Below are 13,480 nucleotides of genomic sequence, written 5' to 3'. Positions count from 1 at the left end.
TGTAAAATGTATTCATATTATATTTCAATTTATATTATAAAAATTCAAAACTAAAATATTTTCAATAAATTTTTAAAATTGAATAATATGATTTTATAAATATAAATTTTATATTTATCATATTATTATAATTTTTAATATTTTTCATAATTACATAAAATGTAAATATTGTTAAATTATTATTTAACAGATATTGCGTTTGGTAGTTTACCAGTCATGAGAGTCCCGCAAACGCAACAATTTCTAACAGTTGTACCAGTCGTACAAATCTCTAGAAAATGCTTAAAACCGCAACCATCCGCACCCGCAAACTCCCGCAACCGCAACCGCAACCGCTGCGGTTACACCAGTCAGTCGAAATATTAACCATCTAACCGTGTTTTAAATAGATTTAACTGTAACATAAAAAAAAAAATTTTGGGGTCCCATGTTTATAAAAAAAATAGAAATGGGATTGATAATTCTTCGACAACTAATTTTATTCATTTTTAATGCACAGTGTCGTCCGTTTTTTTCCTCTTTTCACAAGATTCAAATAATTGATCATACTTCCCAACTGATAGTCATGAAACATGAATGTCCTGACCGAATTCGAATCTGTGTGTGTGTGTGTTTTGGTCAAACATTGACATTCTATAAACTATGTAGAACCACATGATATAACTGGAAAGAGGCAAAGGGGAATCAACAAGAGTTATCCTCGTTGGAGCCTTCAAAGGCCAACACTACAATAAAGCTATCATTAGCACTTAGAACATTTTAACCATTTAATTTGATTCGTTTAGTTATTCGTTTCAATTTGATTAGAAAAATCTGGATATCTGCAAGTATTCAGAGCAAATCAAATATCAAAATTAATATTAATTAGAAACAAAATAAATCACAAATACTAAAAAAATTAGGTTTGAATATTCTTCTGTTCCGTTTCTTATATAAATAGAAGTATATCTACAGTTAAACAGAGAGTTGTAATTGTATAATTTTATATAATTTTAACATATAGTTTTAATAATATCATTTATAAAATTACTTATAAAAGTATTAAATTAAGAAAGAAATATAAATCTTTATAAAACTACAATTATTTATAAAATTTATGTTTATAGAAGAATTGATTAATTTAAATAATTTATGAAACATATATTTCCTGTTTTATATTATGTAATTTTTTTGAAAATAAACTTGTATAGTGTATTAGTTTTATTTGAATTAAACAAAATGAACGAAATAAATTAAATAAAAAAATAGATATTCGTGAATTACAAAGCACATCACAAAAACTTAAAATTTACAATACTATGTGCTCCGTATCCATTATATCTATCACGAAACTCATCATCATCATTATTATTATTATTATTATTTTAAACCTTTTTAACTCATTATTATTTTTTGATATAACAGTTATTTTCGTAGTCATCAAACTCAACCGTCATATTTTCTGAAAGCGTAACATTAGAGACAAAGACAATACTCAACTATCATTAGCCTAATACTCAACATATCATTAGGCTTGTACTCGACATATCATAGGGTATAATTTTATAAAGAAAAGATAATTGAGAAGCACACATGCATGCAGCTTGTTTGGGTTTAGTGTCGTCAGTGTATTACTACCGTATGTTGCATGGTGACCAAAGAAAACAATTATTGACGCCAGTTCTTCTTGTTACTCTCTCTCATACTTTTAAAAAGGCGGGTCCTTAAATTCACTGGAGCCTGACGTCAACGCACAGCCTTGTATAGCGCGGTCACATTTATGACGGATAAGCAGAAACCAGGGCTTTTTGGAAGAAGAGAGAGAGAGAGAAGTTAGGAGGATTCTGTATCATTCTCAACTCGGATTGGGTCTCAGAAAGTAAACAAACGTGCAGAGAGAAAAAAAAGAGAGAAGAGAGAGTCCTCCTTGCCAATATAATATACATTGACAACCTCTCTGTACTCTTGAGGGAAGCACATGCTCCTCCTCTCCCTCTCTCCCTCCTTCCAGTTTTTATTTTTTATTTTCTGACCTCTTACTCCGTAAAATCGCATTAGTTTATTTTAATCTCCTATCTTTCACAATTCACATGCCATTTCTCTTTCTTCATTGGTTAATCTATTCCCAATGCTCTCATTTTGAAGTTTATTTACTCTCTTCTCCCAAAGACAACAGACGACGACGACTCTCTTCAGATCTACTCACTGTTCATTATCCTTCCATCATCTGTTGATTTTCCGGTGACCGAAACCATATATATAAAGTAAAACTTCTGATCCAATCTTTTCCAAATTGTTTCTTTCCCTTCTGCTTCTCATTTGAATTAATTTGTTTTTTCTTTTTCATCTTTCTGCTTTCCTCATTGACTCCCTCTAGTTCATGATTTCGCTGATATATAATATTTATGATCCAATTCTTCTCCAGATTGTTTTCTGATCATTGCTTAGAAAGTTTCATCCGATTAACTTTGTTTTTTTAGATTTTTGTTTCGGTTTGTTAAGTTTCAAAGCTTGCCTTCTTTTAATAACCGTAATTTTGAAATTTCCCGCGAATGTTTAATCCCATAACTGGTCCACACTACCACCTTTTTTTAAGTCAATTTCAAAATTCGATTTTAGTTACATATTATTTACAGATCAAGATTCTGAAAACTGAAGATGAATTGTCCTCACTTCTAATTATCTGTGTCTGAACTGTAGCTATATTTATACAGGTTTCTTGGTCAGATCAAGATTCTGGTTGAGTTAAAGAGTGCTTTTGTTTCTTGTATGAAAGAGAAATTTTGATAAATGGTCTGCGAAATGGAGACTGATCAGATCGAAGAGATGGACGTCGAAGTCTTATCTTCCATGTGGCCAGAAGATGTCGGAAGCCAAGCAGACAACCAGTTCAACGTCGAGAAACCCGTAGGAGATTCAGACACGTTGAAAGAAGTGGACATCGCCGAGAAACGGACCATGGCTGATCTGAAACGTTTACCCGAACTAATGAACACGACCGACCAAGGCTCCTCTCAACTCACCAACCTCGTGAGACAATGGGAGTACATGCAGGACCACGCCGTTAGGCTTTTGAGAGAAGAGCTCAAGATCCTCACTAGGCAGAGAGAAGAAGCCGAGGCCAAAGAGCTGAAGATCATAGAGGAGCATAACTTCGAGACCGAGGAGCCCGAGAACGTTCCGGTTTTGGATGAGACGAGCCATCTTTTCCGCAGGTTCAGGCAGAAGAAACGGGATGAGCTGGTCGATAGCAAGAGGGTTGTGATCGATGAGGAGTTTGACACGGTTGCGTATTGGAAACAGAAGGCGTTGAGCTTGGAGAAGATGCTTGAAGCGAGTACGGAGAGGGAGAGGAGACTGATCGAGAAGCTGAACGAGAGTTTGAAGACTATGGAGAGTCACTCCGCACCGGTGGAAGAGCTGACTCAGAATCTTAACAGAGCTGAAGGGTTCTTGCATTTCATACTTCAGAATGCACCTATTGTTATGGGTCATCAGGATAAAGATTTGCGCTACTTGTTCATCTACAACAAGTTCCCTAGTCTCCGTGAACAGGTTTGAAAAAAAAAGCAATTTCTTCTTTGTTCTGTTAGACTGATTAGGCCTGGACATTTTGGATATCAGCAGGCGTATTTAGGGTTTCAAATAGTTCGGATAGAAGGTTAGAGGATTTAGTTACTATTGTGTTATTTACGGTTCAGATTGTAGAACTTCCAGAAAATATCCAGAAAAATCTAGTTTCTATTTGATCCCCATTCGTTTATTTTGGATAGCTTGAGTAATTTGAATATATTATTGGATTTTTAGATAAAATTATCGAAATGTCGGATGATTTAGATTATTTTGGATACTTTCGAATAATTTAGTGTAATTCATATACTTTTTAAAATACTTTCTGATATTTTTAGCAAATTTTAATTATATATATATATATATATTTTTTTAATATTCGAGTATCTATTTGACTCTGTTCAGCTTTGATTATTTTAGATATAAAAAATATAGAAACTGTTCGGATATTCGAGGTTGGTTTTAGGTATTTCGGTTTGGGTTTTTGCCTATGCCTATTACTGATCGTTCTCATGAGTGAAACTTTGTATATTACTAATGTCAGGACATTTTGGGGAAAACAGACGTGGAGATATTCCACGGAGGTGGAGTTAAAGAGTCCGAAGATTTCAAAAGAGAGGTTCTTGAAATGGGAAAAGCTTCAAAGAGAGAGATAACATTCGAGACTGAGCTATTCGGTTCAAAGACGTTTTTGATATACGTCGAGCCTGTTTACAACAAAGCCCGCGAGAAAATCGGTATAAACTACATGGGAATGGAAGTAACCGATCAGGTAAGGAAGAGAGAAAAGATGGCCAAACTCAGAGAAGACAACGCGGTGAGAAAGGCAATGGAGTCAGAACTGACCAAGACCATCCACATCACAGAGGAGACGATGAGAGCTAAGCAAATGCTGGCGACAATGTCTCACGAGATAAGATCGCCGTTGTCAGGAGTGGTGGGAATGGCTGAGATACTTTCCACTACAAAGCTGGATAAGGAGCAAAGACAGTTGTTGAATGTCATGATCTCTTCTGGAGATTTGGTGCTTCAGTTGATAAACGATATTCTTGATCTCTCCAAGGTTGAATCAGGTAAAAAAATAGTATTTGATTTAAGATGATAGTATTGTATGTTTATGTGTGTAGTTTTTTTTTATATTAGGTGTGATGAAACTAGAAGCTACAAAGTTTAGGCCAAGAGAAGTGGTGAAGCACGTGCTTCAGACAGCTGCTGCATCGCTGAAGAAAGATTTGACTTTAGAAGGAAACATTGCAGATGAAGTTCCTATTTTGGTTAATACACAAAACAACACATCGCTCAAAAAGAGTTAATGTGATGACAAGTCATTGTAATCTTTAATTTTTTTTTTCTTTTCAATGGTCAGGTGGTTGGAGATGTTCTAAGGATTCGGCAGATTCTCACCAACTTGATAAGCAATGCTATCAAATTCACACATCAAGGCAAGGTTGGGATCAAGCTCAAAGTGGTATCAGAGCCATCCTTTGCTACTGATAAAGAACAAAACGAGACTTCGGTTTGGATTTGCTGTGACGTTTATGACACTGGAATTGGCATCCCAGGTAAGAAAGCTTCTTGTTCAAAGAACATCATCATAACAAAGAAACTCCAGCTAAAGCTTTTGTTCATATCATAATGCAGAAAACGCTCTCCCTTGTTTGTTTAAGAAGTACATGCAAGCAAGCGCTGATCATGCTCGCAAATACGGTGGAACTGGTCTCGGTCTTGCCATTTGTAAACAGTTGGTAGAGTTAATGGGAGGTCAACTAACTGTGACAAGCCAGGTTAACTCCGGTTCAACGTTCACATTCGTATTACCTTACAAAGTTGCTACATCAGATGATCATTCGGATGATCAGGATGAGTTCTCTGATATGGTTGATCATCATCAACCTGAACCAGACGACACAACCGAAGGACACTTCCAGTTTAAACCGCTTCTAGGATCTATATATTCTAACGGCGGACCGGTTATCAGCAGCAATAGTTTCTTGCCTCATAAAGCTATGCTCACTACTACCCCTCTTAAGCTCAACAATGGTTTCGTCGCCACTCCTTCTAACAACACTGGACAAAGCGAGACGGTTCAGGTTGAAAACGGTGGTTATATGGATGAATCAAGACAAAACTGTCCTGAGTCAGGTAATCAATATGTCAATGGGAATGGTAGATGTTCCTCCAAGGAAAGTGAATCTTGCAGCAGTTCACAAGCTAGCTCAGAAGGTGGAGGAGTCCTAGAAATGGAGTCAGAGCTTACAGTTTCGTCTCTTAGGGAAGAAGAAAAAACAGAGACGGAGCTTAAAGAGACATCAAAGCAGCCAAAGATCTTGCTTGTGGAAGATAACAAAATCAACATCATGGTTGCCAAGTCTATGATGAAGCAACTAGGCTATACCATGGATATTGCCAATAATGGAGTTGAAGCCATAAACGCTGTTAAAGACACTAGCTACGACTTGGTACTCATGGTAAAGTCAAATTCTCTTTAAGATCTTTTCCTTTTTTCGCATAAAGGCTTTATTTAATCAATTTTTTGGCGTTCACAGGATGTGTGCATGCCAGTTATGGATGGTCTAAAAGCTACAAGACTGATCCGTTCGTACGAAGAATCTGGGAACTGGGAGGCAGCAATAGAAGCAGGAGTAGATATAAAGACATCAGAGAATGACCAAGCTTTTGTGCGTTCCACTGACAGGTTGCCTATAGTGGCAATGACCGCAAATACGTTAGCAGAGAGCTCGGAAGAATGTTATGTAAATGGTATGGACTCTTTTATTTCGAAACCTGTAACGTTGCAAAAATTGAAAGAGTGTCTACAACAGTATCTGCAGTGAGTTTGGTAGATTAAGTGTTATGTCTTGTGTATAAAAATGTGATTATAGGAAAAAAAGTTTTGGAGAGCTAATACAAAGTAGCTTGCTCTCTTAGGGATGCACAGTAATCAATAAAAAAAAGTATGTCTGTCTTTATTTATTTGTGGGAGAGGGGAACATAAATGTTCCCACCATTGAAACTGAACAGAGTATATAGCAGGCCAAACTCTACAAAACGACAGAGGGCATACTCAAAAGGTGACTTATCTTGATTTCTGTTGGCTGTAACGTTGTATTCCATGAACATCAACAATTCCTGGAGGGAACACCGGATCAGTAGCCGCTCTAACCGCAACTTTGGCAACGGATTCAACGTTAACCGGAGGTGTGAACAAAGGTCCGACTAGTGGGAGCTGGTTCAGCGGTTTTGCTTGTTGAAGAATCTACAGAAAGCCACAAAACGTTAATGAATGAAGGGGTTGCTTTTTGAGAGACGTTGACATAAAAAAGCTCTTACCATCTCCATGGGTGAACCAAAGACTCCCAATGGGATCTTCACGTTCCCAACGCTGCGAGTTCCATATATAAAACCAGGCCTCAAGATTATCCCTGCCACAACATTAAACCAAAAATCTAAAAATGTAAAAAGAAAATGGATAAGAGTCAGAGAGAGTTTCGTTAACTGTAACATGAAAGCTTTACCTCCATAAGCAAATCTTGTGAGCAGCTCGGTCTCAGCAGCTCGCTGTAGAATCAAAAGAAGAAAAGTCTTAAGACAATGTACACTAACCAAAAAAGGACTAATGCAAAAGTTGTTTGATGCTGATGATACCTTTCCCTCATAGTAACCGCTCAACAAGTACTTGGCTGGCCCGAAATCAGCAGCGGATATATAGACAAATCTTTTGACACCTTTCTCAGAGGCAGCTCTTATTGCGTTGATGTTTGCAGTCCCGTTAATCTTATACATATACGAGTTTGAACCAAAACCACCAACACAAGAGATCTGCAATAATGATTCACAGCATAGCTCAATAAGCAAAAACAAACTATGGAGTCGTCAAATTTCAAACAAATTTCAACATTGATGGAGAAAACACATACCACAGAAGTGACTCCATCAAGAGCATCTTTCAACAAATCAGATGATAGAAGGTTTCCTGGATAAAAACAATATAAGAGGAATACAAACATAAATTAAAAATCATTATGTTGAGAGGATGTAACAAAGTACCTTGATGCCATGTAACTCTGGAAGCCCATGACTCTTGTAAAGACGACCTACCTGATCTATAACACACCCATACAAATGGTTCAATCACAAACCCCATAAATCAACATCTAACATATATTATTATTAGCCAAGTTTCAACGGTGAGCCACAAAAGTTGGAACTTGATCAAAGTTCAAAAAACAGTGGAACCTGCTAAGGCTAGAGACAGATAAGCCACGATCTAAAGCTTCTTTACAGACGTGTGATCCCACAAACCCATTTCCACCAAGGACAAGCAGCTGCCAGGAACGGAAACGAAAGATATTCATGAACACAAAATTGCAATGTGAGATTCCCCACAGAAAGGGATAGAAAGGTCGTACCTTTTCAGTTGGAGGTGGAGGGACATGAACAGTCTCTGCTTCTTCAACATTGAATGGCTCATCGATTTTGTTGGAGTCTGTCGAGAGATACCTCCCACCGCCACTTGATGATGCAGAAACGAACCTAACGAAACGTAGTCCAAAAAAGCACATAAAGACGATTATTTTGGAATCGAATTGAGGTGAAAAGAGAGCAACTCACCGTGACTGTGGAATTGACGATTTGTGACGGATCAAACGCGAAACGATCGTCCTCATTTTTTTTTGGAGATAAAAGCGATTCAATTCGACGCAGAGATGAGCAAACAAAATATTTTTTTTCTACTTTAGGAGAAGAGAGTCCGGTGGCGATGGAGACGGACAAGCAACAGAGCTTTAATGTCCGAAACAGAGAACACGTCGCCTCTTTAGAATCTTCCACGTAGACTCTGACCCGAGGATCCGAACCCATGGGAGGCCACAACCACGAGAGTCGCGCGTGGCATTTAAGTCAAGATCATTGGATATTGAATTGGGCCAAGCTTTATTGGGCTTTTACATTCTTATAAAATGGGCCGAAAGATACATAAAAGTCCTCATCTATCTTATTAAAACAGAAACATTATGTTGGACCTAACATTTATTTTGTAAGTTTTTAAATTAAATACACATACACATTTATACTTTATAGTTAAACATACATTAAATCACTAATGTTCATTTCTTTATACTACTATCCATGTTTCCAAACAATATATTTATTTCTTTATAATACTATCAATGTTTCCAAACAATATACTTATTTCTTTATACTACTATCAATGTTTCCAAACAATATATTTTTATACTACTATCAACGTTTCCAAATAATACAATAATTAATCTTAGTTATTTTATATCTATCATTTTCTCTTTAAAATTTTGTAGAAACGTCACAATTTCATAAATTGCAAAATAGTAAACTTTAAAATTTCGATTATAAGATTACAAATTATGAAACTATTACAATTTAAATCCAATTAGATTACATATCGGTCATCCATCAGTTCAATCGGTTAGTCTCGGGTTTTAGTGATTTTTTAATATGAATATTTTAAAAACATAAATTGAATTGTCAGATCTCCGGATTAACCGGTATAATCACAATCGGGTTGAATTTAAAAATACTGATTTAAATACAAAAATATTTTAAATACACACTCTTTAAAAATTACCAAAATATTTGTTAAATTATTAGTAAAATTTTTTATCGTAAAATATCCCGCGCTTCAAAAGCGCGGGTCAAAATCTAGTTTGATGTAAAACACATTTACAGGTGGATTATCAGTCAACCTATTGGGAAATTATCCGTTAATGAAAACTTCGACGTTTTTATTCTTATGCTTTACACAGATGTGTGTACAGTACAAATGCATATTCAGTTTCCAAAAGCCTATGTTTTATATTTTTCTATATTGGCAAGTGAGGTAGATGATGCCTTAATCCCCACGAAATAACTTTTCTCCTCAAGAAATTGGAAGCCACGCAAATTTGACAATCTTTTTATTCATCTGATTTTCTCCTTTAAGACTTTAGCTGACTAACTAACCTTTATGGCTTTATATTACATGCATCATATATGGAAGCATCTTTTGTGTGAAGGATGATCCGCTAATGTGCGTATATATAAAACTATATTCATAAATTGAAACGAAGATGGCCCCATATACGCAGCTTCTTCGTCTTTACCATTAGATTTCACACGTTATACCTACAACACTTAACATCACATAAGATTCAATATGATTGCATGGAGGTCTTTAAAGAAGCTTGGCTGAACGTCACTTTACATGTTCACATGTGTTGAAATTGTATAATTTAATAATTGGGGGAAAAAGTTGCATCTAGATCTTCTTAAATCAAAGAAGCAGAAGAAGCTCAGAATTTTTCATAGTGGATACCTTTATAACTTTTGCTACCTATCCGCACTGTGGTACGTTATCATAATTCTATTATTTAATAATTACCGCGTGAAGTAGTGCCTTAAAAGAGAACTTTTAAAATGAATCCGAATGTTTTAATGCTTCAATTATATCCTAGTAAGCATGAATTATATTTACATGATCAATATTTTAAATACATGCATTTCTTTTTCGAATAATGTCTATAAATAAAGAGCGTTACACGCTAATCTAAACTACTCAAACACAACACAAGTCTTTCGTGATGATGATGGGAGATACGATGGGAACATTTGGTTCAAGCATGGCAAGTTTGTTCTTCTTCTGGGCAACTTTTCAACAAATATTCCCTGAACACCTCAAGATCGCAATCAAGGAGTTCCTTTTGTCTACAATCCAACAACTCTCATTTGTCCAAAGATTCTCCGACCAAATCATCAACTTCTTCTCTCCTTACATTGTCATCAGTTTCCCAGAGTACGAAGAGTACCGTTTCAACCACGCTTTCGCGGCCATCGACACTTACCTTGGCGCCAAAGCAATTGGTAAAGCTCATAAGATTAGGGCAAGTCAGGTTAAACAGAGCAAAGGTCTAGTCTTAAAACGTGATGAGGCTAAAGTTAGAGACGTGTACCAAGGAGTTAACGTCTGGTGGGAGATTGTGACTGCTGCTGATGGAGACAGAACTCACAAGCTCACTTTCCACAGACGTGGATTGGAGATTGTGACCGGATCTTACATCAAGTATGTGATGGAAGAAGGAAAATCAATCGAGGCCAGGAACAAGAAGATGAAGCTGTTCACTAATAACCCTAGTTTGAATTGGGATACAAGCAAGAAGAGCTTGTGGAGACACATTGATTTTGAGCACCCGGCGAGTTTTCAGACACTGGCTATGGATCCCGTCAAGAAAGAAGACATTTTGAACGATCTTGAGGCGTTCAGCAATGGAAAAGAGTATTACAAGAAGATTGGGAAAGCTTGGAAAAGGGGTTACCTATTATATGGACCACCAGGGACTGGTAAGTCCACGATGATCGCGGCTATGGCGAATCATTTGAACTATAACATCTATGATCTCGAGCTCACGGCTATTCAGAACAACTCGGAGTTGAGGAAACTTCTCACCGCAACATCGAGCAGGTCGATTATTGTGATCGAAGATATTGATTGTTCTGTAGACCTAACGGGCAAGAGAGGGAAGAGAGATGGTGATTTGAGCGTCAAGAAAGATGGCGAACAAGGAAAAGAAGATCAAAACCAGAGCAGAGTCACACTCTCTGGTCTTTTGAACTTCATAGATGGGATATGGTCGGCTTGCGGACAAGAGAGGATCATCGTTTTCACGACCAATCATATTGAGAAACTAGACCCGGCTTTGATCAGGAGAGGAAGAATGGATATGCACATTGAGCTGTCTTATTGTAGCTTTGAGGCGTTCAAGGTTCTTGCCAAGAACTACTTGGATCTTGATTCTCATCCTCTGTTTGGTGAAATCCAGTCTTTGCTGAAGGAAACAAAGATCGCTCCGGCTGATGTCGCAGAGAAACTGATGGCCAAGAATCACAAACTAGATGTCAACGGATCCTTGAAAGACTTGGTCCAGAGTTTGGAGAAGAGGAAGAAGCACCAGAGAGATCACGGTGATGATCACAAGAAGAAGCTAAGTGGCAAGAAACTCAGAATATTTCGATATTTGTTTTAGGATAATGTCTGATTATATCTTTTTTCTTTTGAATACTTTTTTTTTCTTTTTTTGTCCTTTTTAACCTGTGTGAATGTGATATATTAGTGTAAGAATTTCTGTTTGATCATAATAATAACTTAGATTTATTTTCCTTTTTGAAGATAATACTTAAATTTATTTAGTAAATGTATTATTTATAATAGGTATTTTTCTGCAGCATGTGCGTCAATAAATATTTTAAATTGAAATTATATTTTAAATTAAAAATTTATTAATATCGTTGATTTTATCATTTTCTTACCAATATTTTTATTTAAATTGGATTTAATTAAACATGGAATAAAGTTATAATAATTTTGTTTTATTTAAATTATATTTAGGAATACATATATAATTATAATCTTAGATAGATTTTTATCTATTTATTTTGATTAAATATATTAAATCAACTTGCATAAAATTAAATAAAAAATCGATATAAAATTGTATAATTATATAAACTAGAAATAAGCAGTATTTTCTAAAATTTCTAGATATATAAAAGAAACTAATGATTGTACGATTAAAGTTTATATTTTTTTTAGAAAAATGTAGAAAATTTGAGCTATAAAATTTTCATAACTATAAAAAAATAATTAAATAACATTTTGAAAAATTTAATGTCATATTTGAATATAGTTATTCTAATAATCATCTATGAGTTATTATTGTTGACAAAAATATGAGTTATTATCATATTTTAAAAATTACCAAAAATATAAATCAACATTAAATATAATGCATGAGTTATAATCATATTCTAAAAGTTTTTCGGTAATATAAATCAACAATTAATGTTATTGTCCATGTCATATTTACCTATAAACATTTCCGTCAAGTTTAGTAGTCATGCCATTTTTTTATGAAAGTGATTATAGAGAAAATATGTGGTAAATCAATTCTCAAATAATGTTTAGTGAACACTATTATTGTAATCTTGAAAGAATTTGGTGATGTTCAGTTAAAATTTGTTATAAGAGAAAGTCAAAATTTTTGATTGACCCTAGAGAATAGACATCTTTATATCAATTAGTATAAAATTTATGTCTTCACTTCTCTTTTCAATATTAAAAATAAAATTGTAGATTTTTTAGATGAATTTTATAATCTCAGCCCCGGATCTGATTGTGGTTAAATTTTGTATTACAACATAGATGCCTTTACTCCCACTAACTACTGGGTTTATGTTTCCTTGAAATGTATGATATTGACATGTATTTTAGATTATACTTATCATCTTCTTAAAATTCATTGATGTACATTTTTGATATTAAAAGGTCATTCTCTTAATCAAATCATAATAAGCATTATTATATGAAATGCTAAATACTTTAATATGAGACTAAAATATAAGAAAGGAACATTAAAATTATCAAATATTATTTTTTCTTAAATATTATTGGATTTAAATTTTATTTAAAAAATATAATTTTACATAACTATTTTTAAATATAATTTTAAATATTAATGGGAGCATTTCTGCATTAACGTAGGAGGAAAAGGATTGACAGGAAGCAATGGTAAACAATCGGGTACAACTCCCAAAAAAGTTTACAACAACCAGGAGAAATTGTTCCAATTTTATCAGTCAATATAGACTGAGTTATCCCTTCAAAACATCCTCGAATATTTTTCAATGTTGATAAACATTGGGTCACGATAGGCCAAAACGGAGGTAAATGAGCATTCACAGAATTTGCAAAGCATATAACGCGTACTAGATTTTGACCCGCGCTTCGAAAGCGCGGGTATTATTTTCTACTTTTATGAAATATATTATTTGTTTGTAATTATTGAACATATTTATTTTAGTAAAATTTTTTTTATAATAAATTTGACACACATAGTGTCTCTGGTAAACTATGTGTTTCTCTGAC

The 13,480-nt window shown here is 34.8% G+C and overlaps 3 protein-coding genes across 3 annotated transcripts; 2 read left to right on the top strand and 1 right to left on the bottom strand.

The window, feature by feature from the left end:
* Positions 1–1,793: 1,793 nt before the first annotated feature.
* Positions 1,794–6,383, top strand: LOC108814270 (histidine kinase 5-like). The gene is made up of 7 exons (XM_056990912.1): positions 1,794–2,243; positions 2,694–3,534; positions 4,094–4,622; positions 4,693–4,823; positions 4,916–5,111; positions 5,191–6,017; positions 6,096–6,383. The coding sequence occupies exons 2-7, from the start codon at positions 2,770–2,772 to the stop codon at positions 6,381–6,383; spliced, it is 2,736 nt and encodes a 911-aa protein (XP_056846892.1). The 5' UTR covers positions 1,794–2,243; positions 2,694–2,769.
* A 24-nt stretch (positions 6,384–6,407) lies between these two features.
* LOC108814271 (uncharacterized protein At1g32220, chloroplastic) lies at positions 6,408–8,412 on the bottom strand. Its single transcript, XM_018586807.2, has 9 exons — positions 8,161–8,412; positions 7,959–8,082; positions 7,786–7,874; positions 7,597–7,652; positions 7,467–7,522; positions 7,195–7,368; positions 7,065–7,107; positions 6,880–6,971; positions 6,408–6,805 (listed from the first exon to the last, which is right to left on the bottom strand). Exons 1-9 carry the CDS (start codon positions 8,214–8,216, stop codon positions 6,626–6,628), a joined length of 870 nt encoding a protein of 289 aa, XP_018442309.1. The 5' UTR covers positions 8,217–8,412; the 3' UTR covers positions 6,408–6,625.
* Positions 8,413–10,007: 1,595 nt separating this feature from the next.
* Positions 10,008–11,672, top strand: LOC108816443 (AAA-ATPase At3g28600-like). The gene has a single exon (XM_018589014.2). It carries the CDS (start codon positions 10,143–10,145, stop codon positions 11,580–11,582), a length of 1,440 nt encoding a protein of 479 aa, XP_018444516.1. The 5' UTR covers positions 10,008–10,142; the 3' UTR covers positions 11,583–11,672.
* The last annotated feature ends 1,808 nt before the right edge of the window (positions 11,673–13,480 follow it).

The sequence above is a fragment of the Raphanus sativus genome, chromosome 7 (genome assembly GCF_000801105.2).
Source record: "Raphanus sativus cultivar WK10039 chromosome 7, ASM80110v3, whole genome shotgun sequence".
NCBI classification, from domain to species: domain Eukaryota; kingdom Viridiplantae; phylum Streptophyta; class Magnoliopsida; order Brassicales; family Brassicaceae; genus Raphanus; species Raphanus sativus.
This window is presented reverse-complemented; position numbering and strand designations above follow the sequence as displayed.

Bases quoted from the DNA above. Each gene is read 5' to 3' on its own strand.
- LOC108814271 (XM_018586807.2), bottom strand. From the start codon at position 8,216: ATGAGGACGATCGTTTCGCGTTTGATCCGTCACAAATCGTCAATTCCA. The intron at 7,875-7,958 runs GTACGACCTTTC...CGTTCCTGGCAG, and splicing joins CTCCACCTCCAACTGAAAAG to CTGCTTGTCCTTGGTGGAAA. The intron at 6,972-7,064 runs GTAAAGCTTTCA...ATGTTGTGGCAG, and splicing joins CACAAGATTTGCTTATGGAG to GGATAATCTTGAGGCCTGGT.
- LOC108814270 (XM_056990912.1), top strand. From the start codon at position 2,770: ATGGTCTGCGAAATGGAGACTGATCAGATCGAAGAGATGGACGTCGAA. The intron at 4,824-4,915 runs GTTAATACACAA...TTCAATGGTCAG, and splicing joins CAGATGAAGTTCCTATTTTG to GTGGTTGGAGATGTTCTAAG. The intron at 6,018-6,095 runs GTAAAGTCAAAT...TGGCGTTCACAG, and splicing joins GCTACGACTTGGTACTCATG to GATGTGTGCATGCCAGTTAT.
- LOC108816443 (XM_018589014.2), top strand. From the start codon at position 10,143: ATGATGATGGGAGATACGATGGGAACATTTGGTTCAAGCATGGCAAGT.